The following is a 23,271-nucleotide window of genomic DNA, read 5'->3' on the forward strand; positions in this document are numbered from 1 at the left end:
TAATGCCTTAGATAATATAAGAGAATGATACGAAAAAAATAAATAACTAGCATAGGTAATTTTTTTTGTAGCTTTATTACAGTCAGATAGTTATATGTATTCTATAACTGATTATTCTTATATAAACCATAAACGACTTCACTGTTATTATTTTATCATCAGTAGGTATTACGAGAAGTATTTTAAGAACCACTGTCTCCACAACAAGCTCAGCTTACGGTAATAATCATTTTTGTTAATTCTCATATTATAATAGGTAGGTAACGATGTCTTTATTAATTTACATGTACACATACCTATCAATTTTAAAATAAATAAAAATCAATGAAAATAATAATAATAAAATACAGGGATTAAATTTTCAAATCTTTTGATCAAGCAAAAAATGTTTTATTGACATTTATACAAAAAAAAAAAAATATATCAAAAATGTCAATTGTCTACACATAATTTGTTCCTCAACAAAAGACAAAACTACATTGATAATTCAAAAGTTAAAAATTATATTTGAATTACTTCAAAATCTGATAAAAAACAACAACAAAAACGCATAACATTTTAAAATCAATATATTTCATTTACCAATTATGAACATTTGCAATTATTTTGTAATTAAAAATGATTAAATGTTTGAAGCTAAAATGTTACAATAGAATGCATATGACCTAGGTTGATAAGTGATTTATAATACAATTATACATTCATTTGATGAATATACGACACATCGGTGCACTTAAGTAGTATGATTTAAAACCAGAATTAATAACAATATATTATTGAACTTGACTTTTGTCACAACGTACAAACAGTAATTTAACAACAGTACATAAAATAATTTTATAATTTACTCAAGGCTGAACATAATATAAATATTCAATACAAAGCTAAACCTTAATTTTAATTTAGTCTTGTATACCAAAATAATGTTTATTCGTTTAAGTATTTTTATAATTGTTGATGAGCATTGCTATAACCTTTGTAGTTAAAAGGGGTGCCAGTAAATTTGATTTCGATAAAGTGATAAGACAAGGGGTTGTGTCTTAAAATGCAAGCAACAATTTTAGATGATGATGTAAAATATTTATTTCATTAATATGTATACATGATAGTCAAATAAGTGAATCCTTAAGATATAATTGACATTTGAATCTTGTAAACTTACCTTTTAATACATTTTTAGACCTTAAGCATTGATATTCTCTGTTCATGTAAAGTGATTAAATTTAAATTATTCTAGATAAATTAATATATATTTTTAATATTAAAAGAAAATGGTTTTAAGAAGTACGACTATAATACTGTATTAATTAATTTCTTGTAAAATGTATACGTAATTTACGTCGTAAATACATTTTTCCGTTGAAGATTTCACGTTTTATAAATATAATAATATTTAAGAATTACCTAGATATAAGAAAAGTATTTTGAATAATAATAAAACGAATACCAAACAAGGCTCTAAATAAGTTAGATTCAATGAACAGTGAATATGATGCATTTGAGATTGGATGAACAAAGATATTAATTAATTTAATATTTTTATATCTTCGATTGACACACGAATTATAAGACACTTCCAAATGTTGAGATATTTTTGTTTATTTCCATATTCAAATACGTCAAAACAACGTTCTTATTATTTTTAAAGAAGGTGAAAAAATATTTAAGATCTTCATTGATAAATGAATAATTGTCAGGACTATTTGTTTTATATATTGCAAATAATATATTAGAAGAGATTTATTGGGAAAACGTCTTTCATATTTTTAATAAAATAAAAGGTATTAGGTAATTTAAAAAAAGGGTATTTAAAATCAATTTAAATTATGTAGTTTATACTTTTTACTGTAATTAAAATAAAGTTTATCTTTTTGATCTGTTTAATTTTATAAATGTATGTTATTTCTGTACATCGAGGGTGGTCAAACATTTTTTGGTCACGAACTACTAAAAAATAAAAATATATTTCACCTTTGAAGATCGACTTCCATAGATTTTTTTTTTTTTAATTGAATAACTATAATTATTAAGAACCATACATGCATAAAGTTTTACATTTTTAAATTTTCATTAAACTATTCACAATGTTTTATTCTAAGCAATATTTAAATTTTGTTGTTTGGTTTCTCAATTAATATTGTATTAATGTGTTTTTTTTTTTTTGAATATGTTGTAGCTCGATTTTCATACCATCTACTTTACCGATCGGATATATTTTTTCTATAGCAACAATATATTAATTATATAAGATATGATAATAATTGATTTATTTATTGATTATCCAATGACTCGCGAACAACTTTTATGTTGTTAACCTCTAAAATAGTACATGTTTTATTACAGTTATATATCATAATAAACACACCATCATATCATTTTAATATTTCATTAATCGTATTATACAATATTATCAGATATGCAAAACCAGATATGTGCAATTTAAATTTAAAATGTCTCTGTGATGTCATATTATTTCATTATTTTAAATGAGATGGAAATTCATACAGTAGATATTTTACCCATTATTGGTGTTAATTACATATTTAATTCAACGTATAATAAGAAAGACGTGGCAAACAAAATTCGACATTATTTTTATGTTTTTATTTTAAATATTATTTACTATTTCACTTTCCAAATTAAAATTTTTTTCTTATAAAAGTCATAAGACTACGCCCAAAAAAATGGACATAAAACAAAAGTAACATACATTTTTTATACAGTAAGATAAGGAGTGAGTATGAATATTTTTCTATTCAAATATTTTCATAATTTTATTCAAATTTATTTTAAGAGGATATCAACGCACTTTTTTTTTCTTTTCGGCCCATAAGTAACAGACAGAAAGCATTTAAGTTGAATCATTTGTTTTATACTTTTTTAGTAATCTTAGAGTAAAATCACACATTAAAAAAGAGATAGATATTACTGTTTTTTAAGGAATAACATTTCAATTTCATATTTTATTGTTCTTTTACTTTCAAAATAAACAAAATATTGTTATACATTTTAATGGATTAAATTTTTTTGAGACCATATTTAGACAAATAGATATAGGTATCATTCCCTCAAAAGTATTTATCTCTATCTTTTTTTTTTAATGGATGTTCTCATTCTAAGATAACTTAAAATCATAAAAAAAATGATTCAGCGTAAATGCATTATGTGTATGTTGTGGGTAGGCCAGAGAAAGAAAACAAATAGTGCACTGACATAGTGACATCCTCTTAGAGAAACATTTCTCTATTTTGTTCATTAAGTTTATCGGTTTATGTTACAATAAAACTTGATTTCGTATTTTATTAAAAATAAAAAAAAATATTTTTAAGTATAAAAAAAAAAAATATGTAAATTATCTAAATTTAAAAATGACTACTATAACTGCTCTGTATTTTTCATCTTAATTTATTGATAGCTGTAGTTCTTAAGACATATGAAATAAGTATACGATTTTATAATAATAATATTCTTGTTTTAAGTAATCTCTATATAAGGTTCAAATAAAAATCTAACTTAATTTTTTTTTTAAATAGTAATACAGTATGCCTAATAGTGATAATTGTTGTATTTTTTACAATTTATTTAATCTGATTTAAAATTAATGTACGCCTTAGATAATATTATAGCAAAAATGAATTCATAACAATGAATGATGTTAAATTGCCTATTGCTAACGCCGTTTAATCGTAGTTAATTGTTAGCATAAAACACGGACTAAGATTATATCTTAGTTTGTGGCATAAAATAAATAAGAATTTAAAGTACGAAGCCACTCACAAAAAGGCTGACTTTTATACTATTCCTAATGGAGAGTTACAATTACATTTTTTTATGACGTGTATTAATTATTGTTAAAATTTCAATAATCTTCATAATGATAAAGTATATTTTATTTTATGTTATATAGATTCTTAAAATAAACCAATATTTTAGAATCATGTACCAATTAAGTTCAAGTGGTATTAACATTATTAAATCATGGTATAAGATCACGGAACGTCAAGTGGGGACGCGATAATGCGGTAACGCGACGCATTTTTTAAGAGTAACGAGACAATTGATAGAAAAACGCAGTTAATGATTACAAACAAAGTCTATAAAAGATATTATACACTATACTGTACAATTGTATTTATAACCAATGACAGTACGATACGGTACTGAAAAATTAAATTTACACACTTTTTTTTATAAAACCATTTACAAACTACTCATTAGCTTAATCTTGTTATTTTTTTTTTTGATAATATAAATTAATATTATCAATCGCAAATTTTCCTTCCAATATTCTTATTTTTTTATACGTAGGTTTTCTATCTATCTGTCGAATAGTCACAGGAAAACCATCAGAACTTCTCAGTTATAAATCTGTTTATAATTTAATATCACATAATTGAGATAGTAGATATTTTGTAGCCTCATAAGTTTCCTGTAAATCGAAAATATTATATCGGAACATAACCATGGTTTGATATTTCTCAAGGTATCTAATTCCTATGATCTAAAAATAAATTTATGTTAAAATATATTCTTTGTATTTATTCGTTTCATTGTACTACTTTATTCATGCTTCAGCAAATTCAGACTTTTTATTTAATCGAGTGTCAAGATTGTAACCTATTGTGGTTTCTAGAAACTATAAAATTTTACATGAATTGATATAATATGTAGTGAATAAAATGTAAATACCAATAAAACTACATATTTTAAATATTTAAATACTTACGACAAAATTTATTTCAAGATTAATATGCATTATATAGTCCAAAAGATCAAATAGTTTTGTTTTATCTAATTCCTTCTTTAAATTTTCAATAAGAATTCGGTTTTTTTCGTTAAATATAGTAAAAAATTGATCAAGAAGATTGGCGTTAAAGTCGAGAGCAAGACGATGTTATCGCCATTTATGAACTATAAACATTTTTAAAATTATAATATTGAATAAAATAAATTTTTGTGTGAGTTATATTATAAGTTAAATTTGATGATGATGACGTATAAATAGTATAAATATTTCTGTTTTTCTTGATTCTTTATTTGTTTTTACAAATTGTAAAAAATTTACATGAGACCTTATTTTAAAATTTTCCTAAACCACTTTCAATGTAAAAAATTAAAGCTCAATTTTTTTTTCTCACGACGTTAAATTTTGCGATATGGATTTCATTTTATTATGACTATTTTTCTAGAGCAATTTATTAATAAAATATCAATAAATATTGGGAGCCATAAAAAATGGCATGTAAATTATCAAAGAATACACTCTTTTACACTAACCTGGTGCTGAAATCAAGCCTTCACCGAAAGTATTCTTAAAAAAATTTGTAAAACTTGGATTTATCAAGGTCTTGGAACTGTTTAATATTATCTGAAACAAATTAAGGTTTAAATACTAGATAGCTATTGAATTTCCGTTATGTTTTGACACGTCTACATATTATATATCGAATATTTGTAAAATATATCACATATATTTTCATTTTCTTACTCTCACACCATCATTCCACTTATGTTTTCATCAAACAAGTTTATCTCTGTAATTCATTTAAATAAATCTTTATGGTTTTTTTATTAAAATAATTATTTGTAAGTTTTCTAGCTTCATTATGGTTACGCCAAAATTTGGATCCAATCACACTTTACACGGCTTGCATCCATAGCTGTTGAACAGTTTAATTCTACCTGAGAACTCTGAAAAAAACAGAACACGAGCCATATTTTATTATTCATTGTTTTTTAATATTATTATTGTTAGAGTTACGTTAATGTGTACCAATACCCTTTAGTCCTGTGCCAATAATTGGATATGATGACGGTCCCTTCAGTTTCGATGCTATTTTTTCGAAGTGTCTGCATTTCCATTTCAAATAACGCCATAACACCACAATAAAAGAAACTAATGCGTAAGTAGTCAACTCGGTAGTTGTCATTTTAAGCTAGCCCGCTGAATATTTAGAAGTTGTGGGAATATCTTGAGACACTTCCATACTAAAAATTTTGCAACCACGAAATTCATTAATAATTTTAATACTTATATTTTCAAAATAAGTTATAAATGATATTTCAAATTCTAGGTATACCTGCAGTTTTAATGAAAATGGAGTTGTTTAAATTTCTACGAAAATTATTATGTTAATTTTTAACAAAACTACATCAAATGTTTGAAAAATAATGATTATTGTATGTGTACATTTTTTTCATACATTTCCATGTTTTGGAATACATAAAATTTATAATAATTTATTATTTTTTATAAATTTTCTCTGTACCAGTAAATGTTATATCTAATGTCATAAAAAAAACTATTACTTGGTTACAGTTAAAAAAAGTGTTTATTAAGAGCTTCTTTTGTGTTAAATAATACGGTGGTATAAGTCATCCGTGAACACCATTGACGTCACAAGTATATACGTATGATCACTGTGTGACGTAATAAAAAGTATCGATTAATATATTTTAAAATACAATTAGTTTAGATTTCATTCCTACTATTACAAAAAAAATATATAAAAATGTGTATGTCAGAGTTTGCACCTGACACTTAATATTGCTATGTTAACATCTAATATGGTCAAGCAGTTTTCTTTGCAGCTGTGTAGTACTCTCTGGAGATTTCTTTTTTTATTGCTAGTCTTTTTTTTTTCGTTAACGCTCTCAATATGCCTTTACCCTTTCTAAGATAGTTTTAGCCATATTTTACCGTTATACTTTTTTGTGACATCCAGCTTTCACTAATTCACTCAAGAACAATTTTTCTGTTAAATTTCGCACGGCATGTATACATGGGCAACCATGGCAACCATTAAACTTTTGTTACAATTTTTCGTGACATAGACTCTATACCAATTCACTATAGAGTCTAGACCTTTTTTTTTGGGGGGGGGGGGGGGGGGGTATTAAAGATGTTAATAAATTATTTTTTTCTCGTTGCATAATCCTTTAAGAACAAACAAATATGATTTTTTTTATACAGTAAGTAAAATTAATAAGTGTTATATAAGTAGTTTTGTTTTTATTATGATTATTTTATTGAAATAAAACTACAATCTATAAAATTTTTCTACAATAAGACGGTTTGGTAAGTGACATAGCGAATACATACATATTTAACATGAATCCTATAATAAATCCTTATGTATGAAATTAATACCATTGATATTAAATTTTTAAAGGTGTTACTTTATCTGTATCTTTATTCTTAGAAAAGTTATAATTAATTATGAAAGTAAACAAAAAATCAACAACTGATAAAATACATAAAATATGATTACTTTTTATAAGAATATTTTACTGATAAGCTCTATTCGATTATTTAAACTATATACTACTAAGACATTTAAAAAATTTTTACTTTTCAATTTTTAAGATCTCTTAAGATAAACACTAAAAGTTTAACTCGTAATCACGATCTATCAGTATAAATTAATATATTCAAATTTAAAAATAACTCCCATCATGTCTTATGCATTATAGAATGGAATTCGAGTTGTCGCATTTTTTTGCATAATATCGTAGTCAAAAACCATGTTGTACAATTTAATTATTTATAAAATTATTCATATTTATTTATCAATAATTTTAGAGTTAAAGTCTTTTAATTTTTACAGCTATGTAATTCTGTCCTTAGTTACTTTTGTTATATCTTAAAAAATATAATGAATAAATTATACAACTGGAGGGTTATTAAATTCAGTATTAATTTAACTTGAGATATTAAACAGGTTTTATAAACTAGATATTAAAAAATCGATATTCCGTAACTTCTTTTTCTTAACTGATTCAAAAAATAAACAATAATGATGAGTACTTACTTTGTACCCTGTTGTATAAAGGAACTCGCGTAGTAAATGCTACAAACCACAACTAAAGTACAAAATATTTAATTAGGTACATATCTCTTACAACCTATATAGGTTGTAGGTTGTCATATAACAAGGTCATTACCCCCAAATTATTAAAAAAATGTTAATAGACATTTTAATTATTCATTTGGGTTGTATAATTAAGCAATACATGAATACAACTGTCAGTAAATACAAAATAATTAAGGGTGATTGATAGGTATTATGTGATATCCACAAATCAATCATTATGCAATAGATGAGCAACAAAATACGTCATTATTTAAACTAAAAATTGATTCAAAATTTAGTTATTATAATATTATGATGCATAACTTGTTATTTTAATTATCTAATCTAATTGGATTAAATATATTTTATAATATTACGAGTTATTTTTCCTATTAGTATAATAAGCTACTGAAAAATTTTAACTACAGTAGTTATAATATGTGTGTATAAACTATTGCAAAATAAATAAATAAAAATATATTATTTACATATTTTCATAGTTTAAAAATTAAACTAAACTTAAACTTTAAACCATTATTTTCGATAAAAAAAAAACTGAATTTAAAATTGGCACTGTAGGTATAAAGTTATAATAATAAAGTACGTTGAAATTTTAAAAGTTGCAAGTTTTTGTGTTTTCGAATTACAATAAAATAACTCAATCCATTATTAAAGATTCATGGCATGCGATTCAAAGGCACTGCTATTATCGATAGTACAAACATTTCGAATACTGATGATATTTTATTGTTCTATTGTCTATATCTTCATTGTTTAAGTTAATGTATATATTAATATATATATAGATTAATGCCAAACTTGTTTTCGAAACAAATTTTACCTATATGAAAAATTTTATATTATATATTTCAATATGCAATTAATACATTTTTAAGCCATTCAAGTGGAGTTGTGTCATACTACTGCGAAGTCATGTTTTTAATTTTTTAAGTGAGCTATTATATAAAGCAAAAACAAAAATATCTAAGAAGAATCATTATAAAATCAGATTAATAAATCATAATTCTTACATACCTAAATGACATTTCAACACTACAAGTAGCTGATGGAAGGATAATTGCTATCAAAATACAATTTGTTATTGATGGTAAAAATTTCGTTTCATTTAAAAGTTCAAGAAAATCTGTATTATCTCTAATTTATATTTCATTCCAGATACTATACTAAATAAGACCTTCTTCTATTACATTATCTAATAAATCTCCATAAAATGACTTCATTTTTTTAATTTAGTAATAAATTCTTCTTTTTTTTATATCTTTCATATATTTTGGATGGATTGAGAAAACTTAAAATTTTTCGAAATCTTCTGCAAATCTGTCATTTAATTATGTAATTAATGAATCTTAGTATGTAATGAAAATTGATTTTTATAGTAATCTACCGGATCAGATGATGGGGTATTATTTCTTAGTGTTTGTTTTGATGACCTTCTTGGAGTTTTTGATTCAATGTCAAGTTCAATTTAGTACTTATTTACATCATACATTAAACTCAGAAAAATGTTATCACTCCTAATTTTATCATTACTAATATTATGTTTTATGAGTTTTTTAATATATTCATTAGCGTTTAGTATATCACAATCGTTTCCCCATAGAATCGGTTCCAAACATTTTACAGAGATCGCAGAATATTTTTCAATTATTTTTAGGCAAATAATAAATTGTGAAGTAAAGATAGAATTTAAAAGGTAAATAGCCTACAAAGATATATCTTTACTTCAATTTACTTTAAGGTACTCTAATGCTTCGATAATAAAAAGAAAATTTTCATAACATTTTCTAAGCGCTTTATGTGATTCAAACTATTCAATGACATATAATTTAGTAAGACTGCTAGTCTGACTAGCTGTCTGAACTGAATGATTATGCCAAGCTTTTTTAACATGACATTTAACCTGTTCATGGAACTTTTTGTACTTACATAAATGCACTATGCACACCACCTTTATCAAGGGAGAGTTCAAAAAGCATGCAAAATGTATATAAATCACCATTTAGCCAATTATATTGCTTAAGCCATGCTAGTAAGAGAAGTCTTTACCAGAAGTAACAACTGATTTATAATTATAAGAAATACTAAGCATGCGAGGAGATGTAAAAAATTTAAATTTTACCTCATTGACAACCTTCTTCCCTATAAATAATCCAACATCTTCATCATTTGAATGATTATCTTGAATATCCTGAGACAATAATTATTGATACAATAAATAATATATTTCAATTATACTAAATTTTAATAAACTACTTTAAAAATGTAAATGATATTCATGTGATATTGTATCTTTATTAAAATTATAAATTATGAAATTTCTAAATCAGTAATAAGAACAAAATAATATGCAAATATATCATAGTTATAATATGGCTAATATAAGGAAAAAATATCAATTATAACCGTATATTGTCACATGATATTATGTGTTATTATTATTCCATAAAATTGTATGATGATAAAAAATATGATTTTATGTAAGTTAAGCTGGAACTATTTATAAATATATGTGTAGTTACTCCTACAGTGGCTGTCAGCAGTTGCAAGTTAAGCACTAGACATTGTTTAGGTATAATATTATATAAGTACACTATTATATATCGTACACACAATATTATCATTATTATTATTATAGGCTTAAACGCCTTTAACGCGTGATCATTAAGTCGTTACACCCGCTGACGACCCTTGGCCGTGATTACATCGATAAAAAGAGAGAGAAAAGTGCACTGATTAAGCAACAACAACTGCATGCAGTGAGTTGTTATTATAACAACTATACGTTTTTTATGAACTGTTATTTTGAACACGTTATTCATGTGCACTGCGCACACAAACCGACCGAACCGTTGGGTACGCTTTGTACAACACGCCCACGTTAAAAAATATTCAACGAATAGTATGCTTATGCACAGTCTACCTATCATACTATAGTTCGATCTGCAGGCTACAGGCTAATATTGTCTGACGCGTTCTTAAACTGGACTTGGTGTAAAAATCTATAGCCTGTGCCATAATCTATCTTATTAGCCCCATTCGTGTGACCCTATGTTATTTTATTTATTTATTCAGTTTTTCATCCTCGTTCGTAGACGTTATTTAAAAAAACGATTTAATCGACTTGCATACTAATAATATATTATAATATTATTATAGACTCTTAAATTACTTTATAAAATCATTACGTCGTTAAATGTGCACATCATTTGTAAAAGATATATCAACGACGACGACATATCTTGACCACCAGCCGACGCGCTATGTACACATGTAAACATGTTATAATAATGAGTATAATACAAAATTCGCTTTTATAATTTGCAACTTAAAATAATAATAAAAAAAAACCAACAGAGTTCGTATAAAATATATAAGTATTAAACGTATATATAAAGTGCATACTTATTTAATTTGGAAGAGACATTTCCATATTTTGTATTGTGGGTGTACTTCTAAGTATACATATTATTATATATACCACAGAAACATTTGTATTCCAATATTACACAATAATGTCATATATGATATAGATATAAATTATATTATATCGTTTTTTTTTTTTTTTAAAAAAAAAAAATCAGAATATTATCAACTAGGTACAAGTTTTTTGTATATTAATATCCATTTTAACGTGTATACAGTATCGCGTAGTTATACACCTATTAGCGACATTCAATATATTTTAACACGCAGATGGCAGATTAAATAAGCCGCATCTTAAACGACAAAACGATCTGACAAAACAAGTCACATACAATTTTTTTAATTTGCTACGTATATATGCATAGATTCCTATTAAATGTATAGATTCAATAGAAAAATAATGATAATTTAGTTTAATAAATAATTTTTTTTGAAAACAACATACCAAGGTTTTCTTTTTATTCAATTCCATATTTTTGTCAAAATTCATAAAATTATGCATGTTAGTAAGTAGCCAATAAAGCATTCTAGAACCGATTTGAAGATAAACAAACATTTAATTAAACGAAACCAATAATGATGTAATTTATACGTCGGTCGTTTATCCGTCGCCATCGTACCAATTATAAAATAATAACAATACAAAAATTAATCTGCTGAATATAACTGGTCTTTGTTTATCGATTACTCAAACCCTAAAAGATGAAAAATAAAAATCCCTATAGGTACGCCTTTATTTTTATTTGTTTTAAATACGTTTTGACGTTATACTATATTAATACATAATAGAATAGCAGCTACTTCTACTTAAATTCACTCGTTGGAATTATTTATAATGTTAATTGAACGACATAATATTATTATATTATTTACAGTAAGAGTTCATACCTTATTGTCGCAATAATTTAATAGCAATACCGTTCAAAGTAAATCGCTGTTAAATCATCGTCGCTCAATGTATTATAGATTTAAACTATAGGTTTATGCTCTACAGTGATTATAATATTTACTATAACATTAGACAGGCATTTTCTTTGTATTCGTAATATACGCTCATTATTTTTTTCTTAGAAACTACAATTGTGACTTTATGCGTTCAATAAAATGTACGTTGCAAAAGGGTTAAAAAATATAAATACATATTATACACCGTCATAGTGCTTTCCAATGTGCAATTTTATCCAATATATAAACCTGTAATTTATCATTGTCTCGCGGTTGTCTATTTCTCAATTTTAATATACAATCTTTTGTATAAAAAATACATTTTAAATAATTTCGTGGCAGTTTAAATAAAGTTCGCGGCACCCAGGTTGGGAATCTCTGGCGTAAGCAGTCAACTCAGCACATGTCATTCGGTGCCCACTCGCTAAAGGTTTTGAGGTTGGGGAAAATCATGAGACACTAAATAAAAACAAATATTTAAAATGCCCCAAAAAAAAAAAAAAAACAATAAAATTAGTGAAATATTTTGAAAGTTAAAACATGTAAAGAAAATTCCAATCTAAATAACTGGTGAAATTGACAAGTACCTACGACTTATACTTTTTAATAGAAACTAATATTTAAAATCGTTTGAGTATAAAACGTTATCTTTACACAATTTTGTAAAAATTTAAAATTCAAACGCATATAATATTTTTTTTAGCTACAATAAGAAGAACTCCTAAGAATTTTTTAATTAAATTTTCAAGTTTATTTGTCATCCAACATTTTTTTGATAATATGATAGTCAAGTAAGTGAATATTTAAGATATAATTGACATTCTAATTTTGTAAACTTACTTTTTAATATATTTTTAGACCTTAAGCATTAATATCGTCCGTTCATGTAAAGCGATTAAATTTAAATTACTTTAGATTAATTAATATATTTTTAATATTAAAACAAATTGATTTTAATAAGTTCGACTATATTAAATAATACTGTATTTATTTATAATTAATAATAAATAATAACCTATAAAATATATACGTAATTTAAGTCATAAATTCTATATAAATAATATAATATAAATCTATGGACGAAAATATTTATTTATTAAATTTTCTTAATCCATCAATTGACACACATTTACGTAAGACATATTTTTCGAATTTTGAGATATCTTTGAGAATTTTATGTTGATTTCCATGTTCAAATGCGTCACAAGAATGTTCTTATTTATTTTTAAAAAAGTAAAAAACCATTTAAGATCTTCATTGATAAATGAAAAATTGCCAAGATTATCTGTTTTATGTATTGGAAATAATAATATATTAGAAGAGATTAAGGAAAACATCTTTCAAATTTTTGATAAAATAAGTAGGTAATCAGAAAAAAAGTTATTTAAAATAAATTTCAATATTATAGTTTACACTTTTTATTGTATTTAAAAAATATATTGATTTGCTCATATATTTAATTTTATAAATTTAATTTATTGCTGTAAATGTAGTAAATAAAACATTATGAATACAAATAAAAAAATATTTACATTTACATAGGATTACACATAATCTTATTTCCATTTTAAGTTTTCATTAAAATATTCACAACTTTTAATTATAAGATAATCATTAAGCAATATTAATATTTTGGTATTTGGTTTTACAATAATGTATATATGTGTTTTTTTGAATATGTAGGAGCTCGATATTCATACCTTTTACTTTACCGATCAGATATATTGTTTCTATAGCAAAAAATTATTAATTATGTTAGATATAAAAAAAATTGATTTATTTATTGATTAAATTGTATGATGGTAGTGTATTTACAGTATCTTTCTGGGTGGTGATGCCTACTAAAAAAAATCATTGTGTCAGGCTGTCTGTAGAATTTTATAAACTCTTTGGTATTTAAGGTAATTATCGGTATTATGGTAACGGGGGTATATTTATGGGTCAAAAAAATGTATGCTCCCTGCTGAAATTCACCTAAACAACATATCTTTATTTAATTTGTATTAAATACTTAATAATAAAACATAATTCATAATACCTACATATAATGTAGAATTTTTTTTTTTTGAATTTATATTTTCATTTTTTAATATTATTATTTATAATGATTTCGTACTATCGTGTAAAAAATTATTACTGGATTCCGAATTTCTTCAATGTAATTACGTCATCAACTAAAACACACAAATAGCAATGCTGTGCCCTGTGATGCATTCAATATTTTTCACGAAGTATAGTTAAATTATATTAATGGTATTAATATTTTTATTAATTAAATTTGTTGTTATACATTCATAAAAATGTATCAAACTATAAACATTATGGCTTTTGATATCATTGTATTTATCCATGTGGCTCGCGAACATATTCAAGTTCTGAACCCCTAAAATATCACATGTTACACAGTTATAAATCATCATAAACACACCATTTACAATCAATACACACTACTCATTAGCTTAATAATGTCTTGTTCTTAGATAATATATATATAATAATATTATGTGTCGTAAATTGTAATTACAATATTCTTATTTTTTTTTATATGTAGGTCTTCTATCTCTCTGTCGAATAGTCACAGGAAAACCATTAGAACATCTTAATATTAAATCTAGTTTTAATTTAATATCACTTAATTTTAAATCTGTGTGCACACTGTAGTTTCGTAAAAATGTTGATATTAGAACCTTCATTGACAGCATAGCATATTTGGATCCTGTCATTTAAATAAATTTAAATAAATTAAATACACGTACAAACATACATGGGAACTATATACTATTTTTTCGTTAATATATGACATTTATGAGATATATCTTTCAACTTATAAGTTATAAGCAATTATATTATACATTACCTATGCAACCTCTCGGACCACCACTGAACGCTATAAAACTATATTTATGGCGTTTATTAACATTTTCAGCGTCAAAATTATCTGGATTATACGACCATGGATTTGGATACAACTCAGGCATATGGTGAGTGGTCAGTGGAGATATAAGACAGATTGTTCCTTTTGGCAGAATGAGATCATCGGAAACTTAATTAAAAATTTATTAAATTGTGCAATTTATTATATTTTAGAAATTTTATTATTCACTTACAAATTTTAACATCATCTTGGAGTTGTCTAAGAAACACCGGTACTAAAGGGTATAATCGAAGTGTTTCCCGTATACATTGCTCGAGATAAACCAATTTAGTAGTATCTTCAATAGTTATTGTTTGGTCACCATCACCTAATACTTCAAAAATTTCATCGTAAACCTTGTCCTATAATATTAAAAAGTAACAATCAGTACAATAGTGTATTTTTAATTTGGTTAATATGATCAAAGCTTGAGAGATCAGACAAAAATCAAATATATTATTTTCGTTCCGAAGATGAAATACATAATGCATTGATATATTTATAACATTGCCGAAAACCCATCCAAAAATATTATTATATAATTTACCATGATAATACTAAAAATTAACAATAATACACCATACTATTTAAATGTTTTTAATATTATAATACTTACTTGAATTTTTGGATGGATAGCTAACATCAATAAACAATAACAACCTGTGATAGTACTAGTTTCACTACCCTGTAAATAGTTTGTAAACAGTATTTAAAAATTTGTCTCCGCACTTTGCTACTTTTTGTTACACTTACAGTCATCATCATAGTCACAACTTCATCTCTAATTTCTTCATCAGAAAAGTTTTCACCTGCTTCATTCAAATCTAATAACGTGTTTAAAAACACTTTTAAAGGCTTATCTAAAATATAATTGAATAATTAATAAAACATCATGTACCTATAATAATATTTTATTTCAAATCACTCACTGTCACCGTGGTTGGCATCTATAGCATTATTTTTATTTTCCATTTTCCTTTGTGCGTATGTTTCTTTCATTTCCCTGATCACCTAAAATAGTAAAAAATAATTTTTAAGATATATTAATAGGTACTAAGAATAAAGTATATTTATTTATATGAAGGGTGATTTTTTCATAAGTTCACCTAACCTAACCCATTATTTCAAAAAATATAGACTTTTTTCAAGTTTTTAGGTACATGTTTTCTACAACTGTATGCAATTTTTATTTTTTTCACAAATATATTTAGTTATGAAAAACTATCAACTTTTGATTTTCTAATACTAACTTAATAATTGCATAAATTAATAAAGCTTTATTTTTCATGGACATTCTTGTTAAATTTTTTTAATTTTTGTTACTTTATTGATGAATTACAGATACAGGTTATCAAGTGTTTTAAATTATATACTAATCAGAACCGTTTGAACTAGGATTTTTATTTAAAAAACCAGCAGTCACAATAGTAATGAATTATTAATTTATTTTGTCGTATCTACGATTGATAATCATTATATAAAGTGAAGCTGAGAACAAATAATTACCGCCAATAAAAATCTTAATTCCAACGGTGCTAATAAGTATATGTATATATATAACACCTAAAACCATCTAAAACCACAAAACTTTAATTAGTAACTTTGTATACATAACACGCCTACGGATCAATAGAAGTTAAAAATTAACGTGAAAATTAATTTATTAATTTGTAAAACTATTAATATAGGCTACCAGTTGAAAATCAAAAGTTAATAGTGTTTTTATTATTAAACATAGGGTGACAAAAAAGTAAATTTATACAGTTGTAGAAAAACATGTATCTAAACAATTTAAAAAAAACAAATTACTTTATGAATTAATGAATTAAGAAATAAATTTCTTAATGATAAAGGAAATCACCCAAAGTATACTAAATTATTAAATTACCTGATTTGGAAGTTTGTGCAACTTTTTGTAGACATTTTGTAGCCCCATAAGTCTTCTATAAATTGAAAATATTATATCGGGATATAGCCATGGTTTGTAAACTCTCAAGGTATCTAATTCCATTATTCTAAAAATAAATATATATTAAAATATATTTTTTGTATTTTATACATTTCATTGTATTACTTGTTTAATGCATCAGAAAACTCAGATTCTTTATTTGATTGAGAGTCAAGATTGTAACCCATTGCGGTTTCTAAGAATTATAAAATATTACATGAATACGTAGTGAATACAATTTAGATACCAATAAAGCTACATTTTTTAGATATTTAAATACTTACGACAAATTATATCAAGATTAGTTTTCATAATGTAGTCCAAAAGATCAAATGGTTGGGTTTTACCTAATTCCTTCTTTAAATTTTCAATGAGAATTCGGTTTTTCTCGTTAAAAACAGGAAAAAACTGATCAAGAACATTGGCGTTAAAGACGGGAGCAATAAGACGACGATGTTTTCGCCATTTATGAACTATAAACATTTTTAAAATTATTATATTGAATAAAATAAATTGTTGTGTGAGTTAAATTATAAGTAGTAATTGAGAATGATGTATAATTAGTGTAAATATTTCAGTTTTTCTTGATGCTGTGTTTGTTTTCTAAATTATAAAAAATTTACATGAAACCTTTGATTTAAAAATTTTCCAAATCACCTTCAAAGTAGAAAATTAAAGATCAAAGTCTAAAATAAATTGATTTATTCATAAATGTTGAACAATCATTTTATTATTGTTATAACTTATTTAAAAAATTAAAATACTTTTATATACGAAATACAGTACATATTATGTTGGTCAAAGTCTCAGCAACATACATAAAATCTAATTTTTGCACTTTACACAATATATATATATATATATATATATCGTTGTTCATTAAATGTAAGTAAATATTATGATTTATATTATAATTAATGAATGATAATAATATAATAAGCATTTATTGTTTATTTTTTTATTTTTATTTATTTAAAATAAGGGATGAATCCTATGGTACAAGAAAAACATTTACAATAATAAATTATAATAATAGCTCTGAGAAAATCAAGGCTCAATATTAGAGAGACAGAGAGAAGGGTCAGTATTGGCAATGCGCATAAGACGGATGATCAGTGAGTTAAGATAATAATTAGAAGAAGAGAAGGTATGTGGAATAGAACAAATAATCGTGTGCTGCGACAGGGAACATTAAACGAAACACGAGATATTGATTCTTGACTATCAATTTTAGAGGAAAGAAGATTAGATAGAAATGCTATATTTGCTGTATAGTGATGGTCAGCGAGATTTTCTAGAGAAAAGAGGCGTTGGATTGGTGTGTATTTGTGAGATGAACAGGGTACATTTAATTTGATGGCAGCGAGATGGAAGAAATTTTTGAACCCCTTCAATCATACTACGTGCAGAATTGGTGGACGGGTCCCAGAGGGTGGTTCCATACTCAAGAATTGAACGAACTAATTAACAGAAAAAAAGCTTTTAATGAAGTGAGTAAGTAAAAATGTGTAGCAACACGATTTATGAATCTAAGCAGCTTAAGAACCTAACAACAGATTATTTGGAAATACATATTGGGGCACAAGTTATGTGTAAGGGTAAATCTTAAATTTTTTACAGAATTATTACAAGTTTTCAATGGGGTATTGTTGAAAGAGTAAGTATAATAAAATGCAACATTAGTCCAACAAAAAGCCATAACTGAGCATTTAGGAATGTTAAGATCAAGTCTCATAGATTCACCCCATGGCACTTAACGCTGAAGGTCGTTTTGGAGAAGATGACAGTCGAAGACGAATTTTATACGGAGGAAGATTTTCATATCTTCAGCAAATATAAGGAGTTTGGCATGCTGTAGGATGGAGGGGCTGAATTTACGAATAAAGTACCTCACCCGGGATACCATATGGACCAACAGACTTTATATTTCGAAAACTACATAAGTCTTGGTAGTTGGTAGACATCACAAATCTAAAAATGGACATTTGACGGGAGCGGAAAGTTATGGGTGGGGTGTAATGTCTGAGATGAAATCTGAGAAGGTGGGGTAAAGACAGAAGAGAAATGCGTAACAAATAAATTAGCGGTATCGGAAGGAGTATTGCTCTGTATACCATGGAGTGTAAAACTTGTGGGTATAGATGGAGAAGAGCGGTTTTTTCTAACAAAACTCCAAAAATATCGAGAGTTATTTAATATGGAAGATTCTGTACGAGCGACAAAGTTACGGTAGCATTGCTTGGAGATATATTTGAATTTAGCACGAAGAAATGAAAAATGTTTATAATCAGCTAGTAGCTGGGATGGCTTAAATTTGGCATGGACGCGAGACTTAGCAAATACAAGATCCATGAGCTCCTTAATGTACCATGATTGAAAAGTGGAAGGGCGAAGGGAGATTTTTGGAAGAAAGGATAAAATTGAATAGTGGAGAGCATCAATGAAGACAGACGCGGAAGCATCGGGGGAGTATGAAAGAAAAGTACGTATCCAATTGAAAGAGTTAAAGAATGTAATGGTTTGAGTATAATCTGCGTTTTTAAAGTTAAAAAATGTTTTTAGGGGAGCAAATTTAGAATCATGAATAGGAATATAAATATTTTATATGTGTTAATAATGTTAATAATGTTGTTTGAATTTAACTCTTTATTGTAATTTGCGACAGCGATTTTATTTAATTATGGTTATTTTTTTAGAGCACTTAATTAATAAATTATAGAACCCATAAAAAAAAATGGTATGTAAATTATCAAAGATTTCACTCTTTTAGACAGACCTGGGGCTGAAAACAAACCTTTACCTATGGTATTCTTAAAAAAATTGAAAAACATGGATTTATCCAAGGCTTTTTGTAATTTAATTATCTGTTATTCTTGATTCATTGTTTGTTTTTCCAAATTATAAAAAAATTATAAAAGACCTTCAATTTTAAAATTTCCCGAACCACATTCAAAATAGAAAATTAAAACTCAAAATATAAAAAATTAAAGTAATTCCTGAATGATCAGCAAACATTATATAATTTATTATTATAATTGATTTATAAAATTAAAATACGTCAATATACGACATACAGTACATATTATAATTTTGATCAAAAACCCAGCAACATACATACTAATCAAATTGTTGCACTCTTACGCAATATACGAGTATCGTTATTTATTAAATATTAGTAAATATTACGAATTACAATTCATATTATAATTATTAATGAATGATAATATAATACGCACTCATTATAAATATTAACTGTGTTTTTAAAGCGTTGTATTAATTATTGTTTCACACATCATTAAAATGTTCGACAATGATTTTATTTAATTATGGTTATTTTTCTAGAGCAATTTATTAATAAAATATCATTAAATTATGGAAGACATAAAATATGGCATGTAAATTATCAAAGATTACACTCTTTTACACTGACCTGGGGCTGTAAACAAGCCTTCACCTACAGCATTCTTAAAAAAATTGTAAAACTTGGATTTATCCAAGGCCTTAGAACTGTTTAATATTATCTGAAACAAATTAGATTTTAAATATTAGGTAACTATTGAATTTCTGTCGTTTTTTGACACGTCTAGAAATTATAAATCGAATAATTTATAAAAAAATATCACATATATTTTCATTTTCTTACTCTTACACCTTCATTTTACTTATGTTTTCATCAAACAAGTTTATCTCTGTAATTCATTTAAATAAGGCTTTATGGGGTTTTTTTATTAAAATAATTACTTGCAAGTCTTCTGGCTTGCTTATGCCTACGCCAAAATATGGTCCCAACCATACTTTGCACGGTTCGCCACCATAGATGCTGAGCAGTTTAATTACATTATCCGAGAACTCTGAAAAAAGCAAAACAAGAACATTATTTTATTCCTCATTATTTTTGAATATTGTTATTGTTAGTGTTACGTTGATGTGTCCCAATACTCTCTAGTCCTGTGCCAATAATTGGGTACGACGGCGGTCCCTCCAGTTTCGATGCAATTTTTTCGAAGTGTCTGTTTTTCCATTTGAAATAACACCATAACACCACAATAAAAGAAACTAATGCGTAAGTAGTCAACTCGATAATTGTCATTTTAAGCTAGCCCATAGAATGTTAAGAAGTTGCGGAAAAATCTTGAGACGCTTCAATACTAAAATGTTTGCAACAACCAAAGTTATTAGTCATTAGCTAAATATTGTGTTATTTTTTAACAAAATCACATCAAATGTTTGGAGAAGGATCCTTATGTGTAGTTTTTTTTTTTTCATTTCCATATTTTGGAATACATTACATAGGCACCCGAAGAAATTTTTTTAGGAGGGGGCAATATTAGCATTTGTTATATAATAAATAGTAATTTATCAGTAAACATTTAATTTAAAAATTTAAAATATATTTTTGAAAAGCCAGGGGGCAAATGCTCCAGCTTGCCCTCCCTTGCGGACGCCTGTGATACATTAAATTAATAATATTTTATTATTTTTAAACATTTCACCTGTATCACTAAATATCACATCTGATGTTATAAAAAAAAAAATTATACATGGTTATAGTTAAAAAAAAAGTGGTTATAAAGATCATCTATTCTGTTAAATAATACGGTGGTATTATACAAGTCCGTGAACAGTAATGACGTCACACGTATAATACGTACAATCACTGTTTGACACAAAAAAAAAGCTATCGACTAATATCTTTGAAAATACAATCATTTTAGATTTTATTTCTACTACCTATTACATAAAAGTAAATAAAAAAAAAATTATTTTTTCTCGTTTCATAGTCCTTTAAAAGCCAACCAATACAATTTGTTTTATATAGAGTAAGTAAGTAAGGACCGTTCTTACAATGTTCGGTTAAGTTTCGATTAAAGCTAACCGATAGAATTCTATCGGTTAACTCATGATAAATTCTCCCAGTTAGCGTTGTCATGTACTAACCGAACATTGTAAGAAGGGCTATAAATGTTATATAAGTAATTTTGTTATAATTATTATTGTTATTTTATTGAAATATAAAACTACACTATGCAATTTTTCTACAAAAAGAAGGTTTGATAAGTGACATAGAATATATAATTAACATGAACCCTATAATAAATCCTTATATGCGAAATTAATAACAGTGACATTGTTTAATAATGTTACCTTATCAATACCATTATTAATAGAAAATTTATTAAAAATTATAAAAATTATAAAAAAAACTATAAATCAATAATATTGATAAAATACATAAAATATTATTACTTGTTATAAGAATATTTTACTTATGAGCTCTATTAGATTATTTTAAACTATATATAACCAAAACATTTAAAAAATTTTTAGTTTTCAATTTTTAAGATCGCTTAAGATAAACACTAAAAGTATAATTACAAAGCTTAACTCATAATCACTATCTATCAGTATAAATTAATATATTCCAATTTAAAAATAACTCCCATCATGTAGTATGCGTTATAGAATGAAACTCAAGTTGCTCGATTTTTTACATGGTATCGTACTTAAAGACTTTTTGGACAATTTCATTATTTATAAAATTATTCATATTTATTTACCAATAATTTTAGAGTTAAAATATTTTAATTTTTACAGCTATGTAATTCTGTCCTTGGTTACTTTTGATATATCTTAAAAAATATAATGAATAAATTATATAAATTCAGTATTAACTTAACTTGAGACATAGATTGAAAGATGAATTTTTATTTAATACACTATGTCACAAACAGGTGTTTTGAACAAGATATTAAAAAATCTATATTAAATAAATTCTTCTTCTTAACTGATTAAAAAAAAAAAAAAATACTAATAACATGTACTTACTTTGCACTGTTGTACAAAGGAATTGGTGTAGTAAATGTTCCAACCACAACTAAAGTAGAAAATATTCAAATACGTTTATCCTACAACCTATATAACAAGGTTATCGCCCCCCCAAATTATTGCAAAAAAAAATGTTAATAAACATTTTAATTATTCATTTGGATTGTATAATTATGCCATACATGAATACAACTGTCGATAAACATAATATAATTAAGGGTGATTGATAAGTGTTATGTAATATCCACAAAACAATAGTTATGCAATAGATGAGCAACAAAATACGTCATTGTTTAAACTAAAAATTGATTCAAAATTTAGTAATTATAATATTATGATTC

The 23,271-nt window shown here is 25.4% G+C and overlaps 1 protein-coding gene and 1 long non-coding RNA gene across 2 annotated transcripts; both read right to left on the reverse strand.

Moving 5' to 3' along the window:
- Positions 1-587: 587 nt before the first annotated feature.
- On the reverse strand, positions 588-7,921 carry LOC114125148 (uncharacterized). The gene is made up of 5 exons (XR_007603572.1): positions 7,812-7,921; positions 5,780-5,988; positions 5,489-5,691; positions 5,278-5,368; positions 588-4,911 (listed from the first exon to the last, which is right to left on the reverse strand). It is a non-coding gene; the product is annotated as an uncharacterized LOC114125148 (long non-coding RNA).
- Positions 7,922-14,484: 6,563 nt separating this feature from the next.
- On the reverse strand, positions 14,485-23,014 carry LOC114125146 (cytochrome P450 4C1). Its single transcript, XM_027988667.2, has 13 exons — positions 22,931-23,014; positions 21,026-21,252; positions 20,846-20,955; positions 20,535-20,625; positions 17,389-17,577; positions 17,231-17,300; positions 17,045-17,171; positions 16,086-16,167; positions 15,910-16,016; positions 15,773-15,841; positions 15,350-15,518; positions 15,100-15,285; positions 14,485-14,958 (listed from the first exon to the last, which is right to left on the reverse strand). The coding sequence occupies exons 2-13, from the start codon at positions 21,192-21,194 to the stop codon at positions 14,774-14,776; spliced, it is 1,554 nt and encodes a 517-aa protein (XP_027844468.2). The 5' UTR covers positions 21,195-21,252; positions 22,931-23,014; the 3' UTR covers positions 14,485-14,773.
- Positions 23,015-23,271: the final 257 nt, after the last annotated feature.

The sequence above is a fragment of the Aphis gossypii genome, chromosome 1 (genome assembly GCF_020184175.1).
Source record: "Aphis gossypii isolate Hap1 chromosome 1, ASM2018417v2, whole genome shotgun sequence".
NCBI classification, from domain to species: Eukaryota; Metazoa; Arthropoda; class Insecta; order Hemiptera; family Aphididae; genus Aphis; species Aphis gossypii.